We start from the raw sequence: 18825 nt of genomic DNA on the forward strand, positions 1-18825 counted from the left end.
AAGTTAGGACTTTGAGGATATGGTAGGATTCATAAAATATGTATAGTACATCAAGTTTCTCATTTTTTGTTTATAATTTATCTTATGATTTAATATTTTCCCAATAGAAAACCAGTAATACTGGCTCATTTTAACTCTAAAGGTATTTCTAAATTTATGTTTATCTTTTATAATGCAGAAGTAGCTACTATCCTGCATTCTGATCTTCATGTAGTATATTGCAACTATTTGTCCAAAGTGATTATACTGTTAATGGCAGCACTAAGGCTTAAATTCAGTGTTAAAATAGCTGTATTACGAAATAGGTCAATATGCAATTACAGGGAACATAATGGAGCCAGATGCATGCAAACCCGACACATGCAAACCAGAGAGTAAGACTTCCTCAGTTTTATGCATGTAAGCAAATTATGCAGTTAAGCAGGGCTCCCTAATTAATGAATTACATCCATTTTTACTAGTTGGACAACGTAATTTTTAAGATACCTTAAAGCTCTGAAGCTTTACAACATTGTGAAAGGAGGGTGAATTCTCAAGAGCCCATAGCAAAAATGACAAAAAAGATATATTTAATTTTTTTTCCAAAATAGCACTCCATTACCCTCTCCCACTTAATTTCTTTCAGAACATAGTCTTGCGAGGATGCTTCCTTGCGGTTTAATTCACAAGAACATAAAAATTGTGTTTCAGTGTTCAACAACGAAAATTCAGTGGAAGAGGTTTCATGTCCCATCCCTGAGATAACAGCAAATCAAGCTCAAAAATCATGGAAGGCTCAGAAATGATCAAGGAATAGATGTCTGATGGAACAGATGCTCAGATGCTGTGCTAGAAGAAAAGAGAAATGCTGAAGTGCATAATGATTTTGAAAAGATTTCTTTATCAAACATGTCATTTGTTTGAAGGACCTGAGTTGTTGTATCAGATGTGGGATATCAGCTTGTTAGCAAAGTGAAACATGATGGCAGCCAGATTCTGGTGACTGATGAGTCAATTTAAATCACTGATGTCGCTCAAGTGTGTGTCTTTATTTAATATGCCATTGGTCAGAAGTTAGCTAACACCTTCTGTCTTCTGTTATCTCCACATCTAAAAAGATGGCCCATCTCAGTGTGGTTAAATATCTTTTATAAAGGATATGATGGTCTCCAAAAACATATCAGCTGGCCAACAAATCACATACTCTGTTGCTGCTTAGCTATAAAGATATGAGTGTACTGGGAGGTTGAGAAAGGAGGATTGCGGTTCCCGGCCAGCCTCAGCTACTTAGTGGGGCCCTCTGCAACTCAGTGAGACCCGGTTTCAAAGTAAAGAATAAAAAATAGGGCTGAGGGTGAGTGTAGCTTTTCTATGTAAGTTCTGACCGGGTAGTATTAGTGAATCATTGGGGAACAATTTCTATGCCCTGGATTGATATCAAGATGTTAAAATGCATTTGTTTATTTGTGTCACAAAGTCTTCTATTGTTGACTTTGGAGCATTTACAGGGAACATTATTGGCAGTAATATTTTATCATTTCATCACTTTACCAATGAAGTTTTAAGGAACAGATTTATTTTTTGTTTAATTAAAAAGGAATTTTTTCTAAGTAAAGTCCAAGAAACAACAGGAGCAGCAATATTTTTCAGGCTCTAAGAGGGGGTTCTCCTGTCATGTGTGAATCTCTGTATGTTGGGGGGAACTAGAGATGGAACCCAGGGCCTTGTGCTCACTAGGCAAGCACTCTCCACTGAGGCATACTCTCTGCCCCTGCCTCCTGTTGTCAGGAAAATAAACTGTGCTGACTGAAGTAAGGATTAGGACCTGGTGAGATCTCACTTATAGGACCATCCAGTCCTGCATGGTTCTACAGCATGGGATGAGATATTAGCTATAAAGATATGTGTGTATTGAGAAGTTGAAATTGGAGATTTAAAGCCAGGTGTGGTAAAACACACCTGTAATCCCAGTACTTGGGAGGTTGAGATGGGAAGATTGCAGGTTCAAGGACAATTTAGCAACCTACCAAGACCCTGTTTCAAATCAAAAAATAAAAAGGGCTAGAAATGTACCTCAGAGGTAGAACACCCTTGGGTTCAATACCCTGGAAAAGAAGGAAGGAAGGAAAGAAGGAAAAAAGGAAGCTGGAGGAAGGGACACATTTAAGATAACTTTGAGTATACTAAGTTACAACTAACAGACTTGCTTAAGTTTTGCAAGGCTGACACCCAGGTCTAAATGGCAAGATTAATATGAGAAGAATCAGGAAGGAAGAAATAGACAAAGGTAATTAACCAGTGAAAAAGTAATAATGAAAAGTCCCTCAGGTCTCAGGACAAAAGCTATTTTTGTCATTCAGCAGTATCTCCTCTCTAGGGATCTCTAAGTTCCCAAACTCTGTAGGAAGGTAAGAAATTTCCCACTCACTCTAGGAAGGGGTGTGTGTGTGTGTGTGTGTGTGTGTGTGTGTGTGTGTGTGTGTGTTACTGCACAAATATACATTTATAATGCTGCATTTGTACACTGTTTTTCAGTTAAGCTTCATTTTTTTCTTCTAAAAGTGTTAGGATCAGGCCATAGCCTTGCACATGCTACATAAGTGCTCTAACAGTTACACCCTTAGTCCCAATTTTATTGTTTTTAATTTTATTTATTTGTACTGGAGACTAAACCCAGGGATAATCTATCTCTGAGCCATATCCCCCTTTTATTTATTTATTTAATTTTGAAACATGGTTCTCCCCAAATTTCTGAGGCTGGCCTCAGTTGAGATTCCTCCTTTCTCAGCCTCCCAAGTACTGATATTATAGGTATGAGCCACCATACACAGCTGAGCCCTGATTTTCTTAACATAAAATAATCAAGAAAGTTGATATTTTTTCAGGGAACTCTTTAAAACATAATAAAACCCTATAACTGACTGTAAAATAATAAAAGTGGTGGCTGTGGTTTGTTTTGTTTTTTATCTTAAGTGAAACGATCATCTATGGAATTCATAAACTTTTTTTGAGGATGCCGATGTTGGTCCAAACAGTTTAGGACACCTCTTTTGGAATTACTTTCAGTGATAGCTTCCAAGTCCCACAAGAAAATCAGTCCCATTACTCTATAGTCACATACACACATAATACTAACATAAATTTAGTAGAAGGAAAATGAATAATTTAAGACATAGGATTTAATCTTTTCATTACATGTAAATATCAAACTTTGTATTTTACATTTTTTAGTGAATTTTAATTTAAGAATCAAACTGTTGGCTTAAAGTAAAAATTTTATCCAAATAAAAGGAAAACATTAAATTATCATGTTTATAGATTTTAGGTACACAACGTATTTTTATCTAAGAATAAGTGTATTCATTGGAAGATAATGAACAATAGGCATTTAATAACATTTTACTTTTATGTGTTTAAATATTCATAGCTATGTTCATAAACCTACATGCCTGATCTAGTGATTATGTTTATGAAATGCAGTATTTCCTAGATGCTCCAAATCTCTATCTATTTTTGTGAAAACTGTATTGATTTGCACCTCAATACAAAGCACAATATGGTTTTAATAAAATATTCCATAATATTAAAAAGAGGAAACTAACCAAAAGCAACAAAACAATAATTATCTGCACGGGGAAAAGAAAAGAATTAGCATTTGTTCAGGGACTCCTCTGTGACAGGCTTGTTATGGGCATTTTTTTATTTAGTCCTTAGAACAACCCTAGGAGGTATTATTATTACAGCACAGCTGGCTCACACACAACCGTGTAGCTTACCTTTCCAAGAGTTTTTTAAAACAATACCATTATAATTCTCCACTGCCTGTTTGAAAGAACACAGTTTTTGTACTTAAAAACAAAAATTCTACCAACATTGTTATGGAGGATTTTTAAAAAACAGGCAAATGTTAGAGAGCTGAGAATCAAAGAATCAGACTTCCTTGCCTGGCTCTTCTCCTATTCTTGATGTAAATAAAGAACATGAATCAGAGGATGATGACCATCCCCCCAACATGAATGTTTTTCCTACTTCTTAAAAATCACACTGTTGCCAGATATGGTGGCTCACGCTTGTAATCCCAGCATTGGGGAGACTGAGACAGGAGGATCACTGTTTGCAGACAGCCTCAGCTACTTAGTGAAGCCCTTTGCAACTCAGTGGGATCCCTGTTTCAAAATAAAAAATTAAAAAATAGGTCTGGGCGTGTAGCTTGGAGGTAGAATGCCCGTGGGTTCTATCTACAGTACTGCAAAAAAATAAAAATAAAAAATAAAAATACTAAATAAATAAATAAATAAATATTACACTGTCATCAGTCTACTTACCAGAATTTTAATAAAACTAGATCTAAAGATCCAATAGCAATATACTCTATCAGGCTGCAATTTTGTAATACTTCATCTTGGCATAATCATTGCCAAATAAATAGAATGGCCATTTACAGATTACATTAGATTATAGATGTTATATCTAAAATGAAAAATCGAGTATATGGAGTTGGAAGAATTTCTCCTGTCTTCATCTTTTGTAACACTACAGTTAATTATTGCCAATTTGTGGGAGGGTTGTTTTGTTTTGGGTACTGGGGACGGAACCCAGGGATCTTCTACCTCTGGGCTACACTTCAGACCTATTTTATATATTTTTTTTAATTTGGAAATAGGATCTAAGTTGCTGAGAGCCTCACTAAGCTGATAAGGCTGGCTTTGAACCTTTGTGATCCTCCTGTCTCAGACTTCCCAGTACTGGGATTACAAGCGTGAGTCACCATGCCTGGCTAATAATTTGTGTTTTAATAACACCTATATTCTATGATTCTATAAATGTTCTAATCAATGGCTGACAAATTGTCTGCTCCGAAAACTACTTTGAGGCTTTTGAATAATAAATGAGGCTTCGGAAAAATACTCCTTTAAAAAGATGCCCCATCTGGATGACACTGAGGCTCTCTTTTTACCTTTTGAGGTTATCCTCCACTGGGTCCTTCCTTTGCTTTTTCATCCAAGTGGTGGTGTTTAGTATTTTTTCCTTGAAACCCTTGCCTCTATTCCTTCCTTCTAATCACCCTAATCTTTGCCTCTGACTTTTCCCCTGAACTTCCTAGCATTTGGCCTTGAGTCCCTGGCTGGGGGAAACCCATAGCTCCAAAACAGTTGCTTGTTTTTTTTCAGTGTTTTTCCCCCGATGGATTGTTCAGTGAAAAGGCAATTTGGTACCATGAAAAATGTGAACTCAGTGTATATATTGTCCCAATTCAACAGGTTAATCCAGGTCATTTAGGGGATAGAGTTGTCACTGTAATAAAAAAAATAATCACAAATATAATTTAAATGGCTTTATTTGAGTCAAACAAGAGTTGTAGGGATCCTAGGCATTGCTTTTGGAACACAGATATGAAATAAACAAACCATGTATTCGTGTTTCTACTTTTAAATACTCAGTTCTACATGTGGAATACAGATATTTGAAAATGATTGGCAACAATGCATGAGATCATGTATACTGTGTTATGAATTAGGCCAGTCTTCACCTCCATCTTCCCATTAATAAATCCTAAATCAGAGGGGGGAGCTTTTTTGCTTTTTCATTTCACAAATGATTGCTCAACACAGAATGAAATACACCAAAAGAAGAAAATAGTCTTTTATACCTAGGGAAGAAGCTACTACTCTTAAAATGATCACTTCAAGGTAACAGACATCCAAATTGATGTGGTTTTCTTTGAAACCTCATCAGTAAATCATTTCTTGCACAGTAGGTTCAGCATTAACCCTGCATTTAGGATAGGTAGTGTTATGGAGGTCTGGCTGCTGCATACCAACGTCAGTATCAAGTTCTTCGTCAGGAATTAGAGACTGTCCCGGATACCAAGCAGGACAACACTGGCAAAAAAACAAAAAGTGAACTGCAGATAGGTCAAAACAGGCCACACTGTTTCAAAGAAAAATGTCATAAAATGTTACGTGGATATGAAGTTTTAAATGTGTTTGATAAAAAATCAAGATGGAATTTTTTATTTTTAAAACCTTAAATTCAAGTTGACATAGGTAGTATTTTCATAAAGCACTGGACAAAAACATATACCCTAGTAGAGAAAAACGTTATAAACTTGCCATCTGATGAAAGTTATTTTTATAGTTGCACTAAAGCTTACATTTCTCTCCATTCATCAGATCGGTAAACAGGTTGCACCATTATCAGATTAAAAATGCACAAAATTGTTTGGTCTGTTAGATGACTTTGAAATAACAATGTTATTATCTTTACTTTTCATAGACTTTTTGAAATAAAATTTTTCTCTAGTTTTTCAAGAATTTATGCTCTCATGTTAAAAGTTCCCATTAGTCCAACTGATCTTCATACTCTCCTCTGAATTATTCCTGTAAACAGTGTTTATCAAGCTGTACATTTCAACAGTTATGATAGAAACCAAACCTCAGTGAGGAAAGAAGTGCCCTTTGGCATCTGGCATCATCATTCAAATAAGTGTAAGGACTCTACCAATTTATTACTTGCCTAGTTTGGAAGAAATTTCATTCACGAATAAATCCTATGAAAATCTACCAGTTTTACCCTATGGAACTACCCAAAGAATTCTCCAGGTATCCCGGGGAAACAGTTCACCAATGCATCTTAGCTTGATTTTAATGTCAAAATGAGACATTTCCTTCTCTGTGATTCTTAAAGGGACAGACTCCTACCAAACCAATGGCTAAAGTTTTTCAGTGTAATGAATGTTTTTATTTTCCACACTTTGGGCATCAAAAGATTTAACCAGGAGAAAGCTCAAACCTCAGGGTTCAAACTATAGCATGGAAAAACAAAGTATACAGCAAGCACCATTTACTTCCTTTGATCTCTCAAAGATGTCAATACTCTATTCCACTGAGGGAGTGGGAGGAGTGGCCAAGCCCGGGAAGGAAACTTCACCCATAAGAAAGAAAAAAAAAATCAGTTTGGTGGCAATTTCAAAACAAGTTTCCAAATTGCTGAAGACATTTCAGTCCCTTTGACTTGCATAAATTACAAATAAAGAAAATGACAGAAACTACAACTAGGCACGCTTATTTTAATTGTCCAGAGGTTTCCAATGTATAACACTGGAAAGCACAACTTAAATGCATAGTCCAAATTCTTGCTCCAAAGCCGGATTCTTTGTGCACTGAAAAGGAGGAAAGACAACCCCATCAATTGTTCTCTGCAGATAAAAGCACTGTTTTGCAGATTTCCCCCAGATCAGGGCCAGCCTTGCTAAATGACCTGCCCACCCACCTGGGGCCTTTCCTAAGGTGGCCCTCAAGAACCACCTCGCACCTTCGGGAGCCTAAATAGTTGACACTACACAACCCCAAGAGTTAAGCCTTTTCGTTTGGCTTTTTGGTTTCTATGAAGCTGCAAGCAGGAGGAGTTCCTGCAGCTTATTCGCTTAGAGGATCTGTGAGTCAATACTCATTTTTTTTACAACCCACTTTTTTTTCCTTACCAAAGATATCTGAAGGTGCATCCACAGCATTTTCCCCCTGGCCAACAAAACAGGAGATTCCAGACCTACCAGGGATTCTTTCACAAGCCAGCATTGAAGCAGTTCAGCAAAAGCTGAATGGAAGTTTTTGGGACCGTGGCCTTCCCCCAACCCCTTAACCTAAGACCACTTGCTGTTGTGGTACACACAAAAGCTGCACCAGTGCCGATTCTCATGGGTTCAGTTTTAATGAAATATGCAGAAAACGGGCCCAGGGAGACATGTAGGGTACCGACTTCCCTCAGCGCTTGTCTGTTGAGCAGTTGGGGTGATTTATTTAGAAAGAGTCCCTATAAGCTCCTCTCCTTCGCAAGGTCCGCAACTATCCTAAGAATAGTGTCCACTCTTGTACATTTTAGGGCCTCGAAGGTAGTGGAGAATAGCGACCATGGCACAACTCGAAATGTTGTATCCCACGCTTGAGAGCCGGGGAGGGCAAAGTTTAAGCTGGGCAGGGAGGAAGGGAGGGCGGCCCTGGGCCGGGACTTCGGTCCAATCCCCGAGAGAACCCCAGCCCCCCCCCAAAAGGGCGCACAAACTTCCCACAAGAAAGCCCAGGAAGAACTTCTTTGCTTCCTTTTGCTTCCACCCCCTCCCCCACAACAATTTTGCATCCTACCGCCAGGACCTCTGTTCTCCCGAGTGCACCCGGAGCTGCCTAACAACATAGGGGTTGAAACACCACCACAGTTCGCAGCTCCTAGGTCTGCGTTTGCTGCGCTCCGCGGGGGTTCGTATCTGGCAGCCTTGTTCAAAACTCGAGAGCCGCTCCGACCAAAACCAGCCCCCTTCCCACGTCCCTCTCCTCTCCTTCCATCCTTCCCTTCCTCCCCGCTAGGCCCAGGCCTCCGCAGCGGGGCAAAGCCGCTTTCAACTCAGCCCCTCACCCCCTTGGGGCCAAATCCTCCTCGACGGCTGCGCGCTGTGCGCCTGCGCGCGGCGGCCGCCAGAGTGGGGGCGGGGGGAGTCCTGCGACCCCCGGCCGTGGCTTGAAAAGGCCGGAGCCACGGGGAGCGGGGGAGGGGTCGGGGCCCCTCCCCCGGAGTTTCCCCTTTCCTCCCAGCGGGTCCCCGCTCCGGCCCTGGCCAGGCTCTCACACGTGTGTTCTAAAAACCCACTTCAAAGTCGGTTCCCTGCGCGGGGTACAGACCCCTTTGGTCCACTCTCGGGCTCCCGCTCTGGCTGACAACCAGGCCCGGGGTCTTGCCGCCCCATCTAGAGCAGACGCTGCGAAGACACCTGGGTCCCAAGACAGGACATTCGGGGCTGAACCCTGGCAGCCGCGAGTGGCGTTCTGGTCGACGAACTCCTCTCCTTTCTCCCACCCCCAGCTCCTTAGAAAAATGAAATGAACACAAAGTTTGCGGCCAGCGCTACGCTGTGGCCTTCGGAGCTCACCATTGTTTGGGCTGTATTAACCCCAGGTCCGGATTAGGCAGCGGCTGATTCCTGCTTTACAGCCTGGCCGGCCTAATGAGGCCGGGAGGCGATGGGGCGCGAAGCGTCCTCGGAGCCCAGGCGACCGCAGGCTTATGGCCGCCAAGGGCCCTGTAGGTGGAGGTCAAAGGGTCAGCGGGCAGAGACCACGAGAGAATTGACCCTAGGAAATGAGGTCTACTCTTCCATGTCCGAGCCTCCACCCGGACTTACAGGAACTTGGTTTGTGGTTAGGGACCCTGAGCATCCTGACAAAGGGCGTGAAGATAGTCGGATGGCAACCCAGATTTCCAAAACGCCTGTATTAGCCTCCACAGACACACCTCCACTCCTGCCTTAGTCCGACTGGAGACTTGGGTTTTGAAGGCTGAAGGAATCCAGCCTAGATACAGAACCTAAGAACCAGCTCTATATTGGATGGATGCACTGGTGGCGATTCTTTCAGAAACTTGTGTGTTAAGAGCCCTCTTAAATTTCTTCCTGGGTTTTTTTTTCCCCCGGAAGATTTTCATAAAAGGAAAAAGGGAAGAGGGAGCCAGGAGTGAAAGAAATGAAGAGAAATCAGGAGTGAAAGAAATGAAGAGAAATCAGACTAGGACAAGGGGGAGGGGTGGAAGTTCAGAACACAACTTTCTATGGAGCCTTTGTAAAACCAGGCCGCAGCTCACTAGCCTGCAACCTTCATAGTAGCTAAGACCCACCGCTGAAGCTTACCCTGGATGCTTCCAAACTCGGTGAAGGCCAGAAGCGTGTCTTGTGTGGAAAGAAATCTGAAAACAGCCGCTTCCCTTTCCCACCCAAGAGTAGGAATCTTATACTAAATCGCCCATTTTGATAATGTACTTTAACAAAGGTCTTACCAGGTGCAGGAAGTAAAATAAGATTACCGAAAGCCTAGCCTGAACTTCTGGCTTTAGCTATTATGATTATAAAATTGTAATGTGTATGTTTGTTATGTGTGCGCATGTGTGAGGGAGTGCTTATTCTCTAAGGTTAAGTACTGAAAATTCAAGAATGTAAATGTGCACTCGGAGAGCCAGATTGTGAGAGGAAAAAAAATCTGTGTAAAGTTTTCCACCAAAATCAGTATTTTTCTTTGTGAATAATGACAAGGGCATATGACATAATTTTGAGAAATTTTCTGTACCCAAATTAAGGGAAAGCATGTAGATGGTAAAGCTTTTATATTCTTAATATTGGTTATCATCATTGATATTTAATTGGCATCTTCCTCTCTTAGAGCACTCATAATGCTTTCCAGTAAAATTTTATGGAAATTTCAAGCTACTAAAAATTGAGACAAACTCTTCTTTGTCTCCTAAGGAGATATTAAACATATTTAACTCGGGGAGGCAAATTTTCAAGTGAATTTTGCACCTTAAACCATCTTTATGTAAGGACAGGTTAGGTGGGTGGGGGAACTCATTGCATATGTTCATTGCATTGCATATGTTAGAAGAAACACACACTATATTTCACAATGGAACACATTTAGAAGCCAGTCTTAAGAATATACACTTTCTGAAAACTTGCTGAGCATGTAAGATGGGCTCCAGCTTGGAGTGAAGGAAAAATCCTGGACTCTGGTACAACATCCTCAATGTCAAGGTCAAGACTGGAATGTCTGGGTGGGGAGTGGAAAACCAGGTTACCTGCTCATCACATGCATATCATCCCAGTCTTTCTGTTCATGGTATTCAGGCTTGGATATTGGTGGAGTAAAGTGCAAAAGACCCCATTCTCCACTAATACAAAAATTGCCTCCAAAGCAATTTGCAATTAGATACTGTCCATCATTAGTTGTCTGTTGACAAAGATCAGTAGATAACAAAATAGATTGCTTCAATCATATCCAGGAAATCAAAGAATCTTTTAATCATTAGAAATTATCTAAGCATTTTAATTTTAGGTCGATTTATTCGAACATGAAAAAATATTGGGCACCAAATACAAAAATGTTGTAACATAAATATGATGTGCCAATGCTTTATTTCTTCCAAAAGAACAATCAACAAAATTCTAGAATTGAAAATGATTATAATAATACCAAATTGACTGCCACCAAAAACTGAGAGCATTGTCCCTTAAAGAGAAAGAAGTACTTAAACCTATTCATTACATTTCTAAATACTTTACAATTCCTTATCTCCACGCTTCTGTTATTCATGCAGAGATTGGCCTCTCAGTAACAAACAGCACCCTAATAAAAAAGGACTCAATAATCTACCCACTCCAATCCCCCAAAATAGTAATCAGTTTCTTTTCCACAGAACCATTGTAAAAAGAACTGTTTGTCCAAACGAGTTGCTTCACTGAAGATTAAATGGATTGTTAACATTTTATCATAAAGCAAACAACCTTTTTTTAAATTTTAATGGAACCATTAAAATTACACCATTGTAAAATAACAACCATTGTTATTAATTATTAAAATAACAACCATTGTTATTAATTTTAATGGAAACAATGCTCTTAACATTTTTCCTACAAATAATGAACTTTAAAAATAACATCATTCAAATGTTTTTCTTTCCATAGTATCAGTTTGTAACTGCTGCAGTTATTACACTGCTATATAAATGTTATGAATAATTGTGGTATTTATGAATTGAACTATATACAGCAAGCAAATCATCAGCCTTTGCTTTCCAAAATTTAAATGGACTATGGTTCTTTAAGAAGCACTTTAACCAAAGTAAGCACTGCTCAACTGGCCTTGCTTACTACAACTGTTTCAGACATACACTATCTTTTGAAAATATATAGAGCTAGATAGCTTTTATAGGCAGATTAGATAATCCATAGATACAAACATATATAGGTATATGGGTGATCTCTAGACAGAACAGACATGCATTCTGTCATAATTTTCATTTTTATGTAAGGTAATAAAGAACTAAGGGACATAAAACTAATTAGGTTACCTTATGTTTATATATGTAGGGCAGGGATGATTAAATCCAGCTTCTCAGTCTTTGAAGTACAAGATTGAGATGTCATGGCCACTAACTGAATTGATCAGTAATATTTGATTTGCATGCCGAAAATCCAGGACAAACACATTTAAACTCGAAGTTAAACAACCATCTGAGTTAGAGATAAAGAAAGGAGGGTCTTCCCAAATGGAAACTGACACTGTAAGGAATCTATACTGCAATAGAAAAATAATTTAACAATTAAAAAAGGGGATCTGAGTGAGTTATAAATACCAACAAACAAGGTTCAATTTACTCACATCTCCTCTTTGTAGAAGGAGGCTGTTACAAAATAAAAGTCAGTGGTTCAAAACTTGTAAATTGTGTCCTTTCAAAACAATAAATTTTTAATGCTAAAGCAGTTATAATCAAAAGCTGTACAGAATTTGTTAGAAAACATTTATCCATAAATATTGTTCAGTTCCCGGCACTTGCAGCAATAATTAAATTACAAACGATAAATATGGCATCAACGGATATGTATTTACAAAAAAGTTATTACAAAAGGCAACTGTATACTAAACGTCACAATCTGTGTAGAGTAACATCATATCCTCAGCCTGAAAAAATACTGAACAACAGTTTCGACCCCATTAGACAAAGATACATTCACGAGTGTAATGCTTTGAAGAAAAAGTTCAAGACATAACAGGACTTTGGCATGGTTTAAGACTGTGAGAGTTTAAACAATCACCACTAAGGCGAAGAAGAATTTCCACCAGTTTAACATCACCACCACCAAGCCTATAACTTCCTCAAGAAACAGGACAAATGTTAAAATGAACTGAAGGAGTTTTGGAATGGGGTGTGCAGAAAGCAATAGGGAGGAAAAAGCAGTGAAAAGATTTTGTAAAAAAAAAATCCTTCAAATGCCAAAACATATTTTCTAATCCTGAGAAAAGGGCATGGCTACTTTTGGATCTTGCTCAAAACCTTCCTGGACAACCACAATTAACATGATGTAGCCCTATATATGGTCTCTTGCTTTAAAACTCCATTTCCATCTGATTAGTCTCAGTTCTTTTTAAACACATTTTGGTGTCCTCAGACGTACCATTCGTTAAAATTGGGAGGAAGTCCAGGGTTGTGGCTGGTGCTAGTTTGAACTGTAGAAGGGGTTTTAGTGGTATCTTTACTGTTTGCAGAAGCTATAGCGGGTGGAGTGGAAGATTCATAGCCTGAACTGGCAGCAGGGGAGGAATCTGACCCTTGAGATTCATGAACCTAAAATTAACATGTATATATTATAATAAATATAATTCCAATTGGCAATGTGCAAGCAAAAACAAAAGCAGAATTTGAGTAGTGCAAGAGCAAGACCACCCAGTGACCCACTTAATAGAATCGCTTTTTTTTTTTAAATCTCCGTATACCGATATCTAGAAAACCCGGGCCTTTTCACCAGAAACGAGATTCGGTACTAAGACTGGCATTATGGAAAAATAAATAAATAAAGCACTCCGTTTTAGCCGTGCCATGTCCAAAATGATATCTTGGGGGATGGAGTGGGGCCCTATTAAAAAGGTTTCACCGAGCCCGTTTTGACTTGGGAAAGCAGGTACATAGGGGCTCTGGGCGCTGCCAAGTCTCTACCAAATGTGTGGAAATCAGATCGCGCTCCTCGGTCCTAGTATTTTATCAGAAGCCCAAGAGCAAATGAAAGACCCTCCTCCGGGTTTGAGGCTACAACTCTGCATTGCCACCGTCGGGCAGAGTCGGGAAGAGGCGAGTTCTGCAGCCTCAAGCCTCCAGGAGCTCAAACTCAGCAGGAGCTTTCCAGTAAACGAATGCCAGTACCCTCTGCTCTCTCCTCCTCCCAGCTCTGCTCTCTCTTGTCTCCCCTCCCCATCCCCAGAATGGGTTCAAAGTGTCACATCGGATTTAAGGTGGAAGATAGAGGGTTGGCAGCGCTGGCGCTTCCGTTCCTCCGCCGGGTGTCGGGCCCAGCGTTTACAAACCGCCGACCGCTAATAAAGAGGCAATTACCTTCATGTGTTTGCGCAGCGAGCTCGGGTGAGTGTAAGACTTGTCGCACACTTTGCAGATATAGGGCTTATCCGAGGTGTGCACATGCATGTGCTTCTTCCGGTCGCTGCTGTTGGCAAAGCGTCTGTCACAGCCTTCAAATTCACATTTAAAAGGTTTCTCACCTGCAAAAGGCAAAAATGCAAGAAGGGAAAAAATATGGTCAGGGCTAGGAGCTTCCCAGAGCCAAGCAGCGGGAGACTAAGGACTCGGTGGTCTTCCGGGAGTGGAAATGCCAACTGTGGGTGTTTGCGGCATATCTTTTCTCTGGAGAAAAACGGAGAGCAAGGGTTGAAACCACAGGGCTGGGGAGAGGTAGTCCGGGTTGGGGTGGAACTCCACCAGCCCAGAACCTAATCATCCCTTTGTTCTTGTGGGACTAGAAAGCTCTTGGCTTCTTCAAAGTTTCCCCCAACTTCTGCGTCTACCCCACCTGACTCAGAGCTCCCAACACCCAGGCACCTTCTGCTGCCACCTCGGTGACGGGCGCTGTAACCTAGCCGGGCGGGACAATGGGACCTGGTGATCCCATTCAGTCCCTCCTTGGAACGTTTTAATTTCTCCATTTCAAATGCAGTGGCTTTGCCAAGTACAATATTAAAAAACCTGGGTAGTAGTTCTTAAGGTTCAAAAAGAAAAAAAAAACTATATGATTCCAGGGGATGCAGAGAGTATTACAAGATGTTGTGAACAAGCCACGAAACTCTGGTGCCTTTCTACTTTAACTTTCCTCCAGGAGGACTCAACAGAACCTGGAACTCCAAATAAAAATAGTTTGACAAAAGTATTAGACGATTAATTAGGAGATGTGTCAATCAAGTGTAAAAAAGAAAGGAAGTAACCAAAAGTTAGTTTTCTTTAGCATTTCTATGGTTGTCTTACTCGAATGCGTGCAGAGAGCTAAGTTGCTGGTAAGCAATATGCTTTCAACACATTGGATACTCTTCACAGTAACCCAGAAAGGAGACACAAAAAGAGGCGGCGCCAGTTTGTTCCTCTGTTCGGGAAGATCCCACTTAGTTCTTGAGACAGCAAAGCATTCTGCCCGGAAAGTTAGAACTGGGCAAAAGTGCCTAGGGTCTGGATGGGCGATGAGTGGAGAGGCACTGACAGCACTCCTTTCCCGAACGGCCTTGAAGGGGTGCCGCCCCTCTCCTTGGCCTCCACGCTTCCCTCCCGTGGCAAATCTGCTCCGTGTCGGGGTGCTCCCGGTGAACTCCCGCATACACCTGTCTTCCCCCTTACCTGTGTGGGTCCTCTTGTGAATCTTGAGGTTCTCAGAGCGGGCGAAAATCTTCCCGCATCCCGGGAAGGGGCACGGGAAGGGCTTCTCGCCCGTGTGTACTCGGATGTGATTGACCAGTTTGTACTTCGCCTTGAAGGACTTGCCCTCGCGGGGGCACTCCTCCCAATAGCAGACGTGGTTGTTCTGCTCTGGGCCCCCCACATGCTCCATGGTGACATGCGTCACCAGTTCATGCATGGTGCTGAAGGTCCTGTCGCAGCTCTTCTTGGGTCGGCTTAGCTGAGCCTCATCGATCCACTTGCACGACAGCTCCTGCTTGATGGGCTGCCGCATATAACGGAAGAAGGCGCCCGGTCCGTGGTGGGCCGCCACGTTCACGCCCATGTTCATGTTCATGGGGCTGTAGTTAGGAAACTGCGCGCTGGCTGTATAGGGGTCCGTGCGCGGGCTGGGCACCGGCCGGTAAGGGTCAGCACGACCAAACAGCTCCCCGCGCAACCCCAGGTGGACCTGGTTGTTGTCCACATGCCCAGTGGGCGACGGGTGCCCAGCGCCCTGCTCATGCAGCCCGGGAAAGAGCAAGTAGCCAGGAGGCTCGGGGATACCAGCTGGAGCGTGCAGGCTGCTCGCCGAGCCGGCAAAGAGACCATGCTGCCCGCCCCCCGAGGCTGCCTCACTAAGCCCGGAGCTGCGCTGGCGGAAAAGAAAGTCGCGAGTAGAGTTGAAGGCGGCAGAAGGAGCACCGCCGTAGGTGGACACCTGGCTTGCGTGATGATGGTGGTGATGGTGGTGGTGGTGGTGGTGGCCCAGGGCATTGGCGTAGCCCGAACCCTGCGGTGTGAAAGCCGAGCTCTGACCCGAAGACAGGTCGTGCGCGGTTGCCGGGCTCAGCTTGAAGGCGGCGGCGGCAGCGGCGGCAGCGGCAGCGTGGGTTGAGTCCCCAAAGGGATTCAGCCCCATGCTGGCCGGCTCGCGGTTGGGCATATCGTGGTGGCGAGGCGCTGCAAAGCTACCCACTCCCAGCCCAGGGAACTGCGGGCCTCCGTCCAGGAGCATCGTCATAGGTAGGGCGTTCTGGACACAGGCGATCCGGCAGAAGTGAGCAAGTGCGTGGGCGAAGGCGTCCGAAGGGCAGTAGTTTGAAAGGGATGGCGTCTGTTGGACACTGCAGCGAGACCCCCGAGGCGCTAACCAGAGCTGCAACTTTCCGTCTCTGAGAGAGTCTCCTGCAGAGGGATAGGAGGGAGGAGGAGAAGAAAAAGGAGCGGGGAGGAGGTGAGGGGAAAGGAGGAGGGAGGAGAAAAGAGTCTAGGAGTAGATCTGGTTTAACAAACTAACGGAGCGCACAAAGAAAAATAAGCAAAATAATAAGTGGAGGGCGGGGTTTGTCAATCCAGTCCCGGGCACCCCTCCTCTACCCGAGAGCGCGGAACCGCGGAGCCTGGAGGCTGGGTACCGGGCCCCCCCCCCCGCCTTGGCTTCGCCAAGTGGTGGAGCCCGATCGCGGCCGGTGGCGGGCTGCGGGCAGGCTGGATCTTCGCCGCTTGCCTCGCGAGTCCCAGCCTCTTCGCCTCCAGAGTAATGTCCTTGGACTGATAAAGTCAATCACTCACTCCTCACACATAAACCGAGTGGAGGCCTGGCGGCGCACACCAATGGGGAGCCAGTTGGCCTACGGTCACCTGACTCCCGGCCCGACAGCCCATTGGCCGCCGCTACACTGATTGGCAGCGCGGAGCGGAGAACATGGCAGCCGCGACCGAGCGACCGCAGCTGATTGGGCAGCTGCCTGGCGCCTGGCAGGTGAGGCGGCGGCTGCCCGGCGTCCGTGAGTGGACTCCGAGGGGACTGCGCGGCTGTGGGGAACTGGTACTAGGCTTCAGCCGGCAAGTGGCGGGGCGGAGCTGGGCTTCTCTCTGGTTTCTTCCCGGCTACAGCGGACCCATAACACTGAGGCGCGCTACTTACCCGCTTTGGCGAAAGAAACTCTTTGCCCTGCGAGGATTTGTCTCATTGCTGGACCAACGAAGGAGGCGCAGTACTCGACGTCCAGTCCTGCTTGGGCCTCCCGCAGCCTCACCACCTCGAGAATACCGGCGTGAGAGGAGCAGATGCATGCTCCGGGGCCAGTCGCAGCTTCTGCTCCACGCGAGTCCGGAGCCCCCGAATCTGGGCCAGACCAGCCTGTGTTTTTAGCGGTAGCTGTCCGAAGCCCAAAGGAAAAGAAACGATTGCAATTAAAGCGGTCCCCCTTACTTCCCTCGGAGACAAGCGTTGACCCTTTAGTTTATAAGTAGTGGTTGTACCACTGCTACCCATTACTCCCCCCAATGACATACCAGCCACAACACAGCAAACACGCGACACAATAAACTCAGGAGCACAGCAGGAAACACGAAGGCGACACAGTAAACGCAAGCAACGCGCAATACATGGAAAGGGTACACAACACCTCAGTAAGCACACAATACACAAAATAAATACATACGTAACAGCAAGCATACACAAATACTAAACATGCACAGAAAACAGCCTGTGTATACAACACGCTAAAAACACAGTTAACACACTAGACACACATAGTATTAATGTGGCTTCCATATCACTGGGCTAATCAGCTTTGAATATACATTTTCAAACCCAAAAGTATGGAGTGAGAATGGGGACTATTGAGATAGAATTTTCTTCCCTCTGAATAGCCAAGGGTTTGCACACTTATACTTGTACCAGAACTCTGCAGTGACCTAGGGAACTGCTAACTCCTTTAGCAGTTTATTTTCCAGGGGTTTGTGTGTTGGAGTCCCCTCCTCCTTCCTCCTCTGATGAAATCTCTTTCTAGACAAATTGACCAGTTTCAGACAATGTTACAAATCCCCCCCTCCTTTTTTTTTTTTTTTTTTTTTTTTTTTTTGTCCAGAAAGGCATTTGTAGAGAATGCTGGAGAGTGAAAATGGAAAGAAAAAGCGGAAAGAAAGATGACTGTGATTGTCACATCCCTAGCAGAGCAGAGCCCCAAAGTCTGAACCTTGAGGCTGCCTCACAGCCTGGCAGCCATCTCTCTGTAGGAAACTGAACATCTGATCAAGTTCAGAGGCGCCAGCAGAGACCGCCTCAAGCAGGGCTTTATAACTGCAGTCTTTTACTTCCTGCCCCCCAATCTGCCTTGCCTGACCAACACTTCACCTTCTTTATTTGCCAGTTTGATGGGGGGAAACCATGCCGGTACCACATCTTACTCTAGTAACTCCCTCCCATCAAACTCACCCCAATCTCCCTCCACATCCAGAGCTCTCTCCCCAGGTTGGAAGGTGAGTTCACTGCCGCATTAATTTATTGCATCTATGGAAAATAGGCTAGAAATGATTTCATTGTCGCTCTGAAGAGGGTTTCTTTGTGTCTGGGGGGATGTTTCAGAGAAGAGTAAATATGCTTAAATCATGCAAACTAATTCCCTGGAGTCAGATTTACAAAAAAGGGAGGCTTGGCTTTCTTTCTTTCTCCCCATTCTTTTTATTTTCCCGATTCTTTTCTCCCTTCCTATCTCCTGCCTCTTTTCACCTCCCATCAACCTTCATCACTCCTGAGCATGTAAGTGGTTTGAAAAAAGTTTGGATTTCTCTGAAGACCGGGTCCTGGGGACA

General features: G+C 43.4%; 1 protein-coding gene across 2 annotated transcripts; it reads right to left on the bottom strand.

Moving 5' to 3' along the window:
- Positions 1-5711: 5711 nt before the first annotated feature.
- ZIC3 (Zic family member 3) lies at positions 5712-16255 on the bottom strand (the record flags this gene model as incomplete). 2 transcript variants are annotated; one of them, XM_080719391.1, is made up of 3 exons in its annotated part: positions 5712-5861; positions 13900-14063; positions 15184-16246. In XM_080719391.1, 3 exons carry the CDS (start codon positions 16244-16246, stop codon positions 5712-5714), a joined length of 1377 nt encoding a protein of 458 aa, XP_080575517.1. The 2 variants fall into 2 exon arrangements, with proteins under 2 accessions (XP_080575517.1, XP_080575518.1); XM_080719392.1 differs by lacking the exon at positions 5712-5861 and adding an exon at positions 12958-13137 and having other exon boundaries at positions 15184-16255.
- Between the last annotated feature and the right edge of the window lie 2570 nt (positions 16256-18825).

This window comes from Muscardinus avellanarius (assembly GCF_963383645.1).
Source record: "Muscardinus avellanarius genome assembly, chromosome: X".
NCBI lineage: Eukaryota > Metazoa > Chordata > Mammalia > Rodentia > Gliridae > Muscardinus > Muscardinus avellanarius.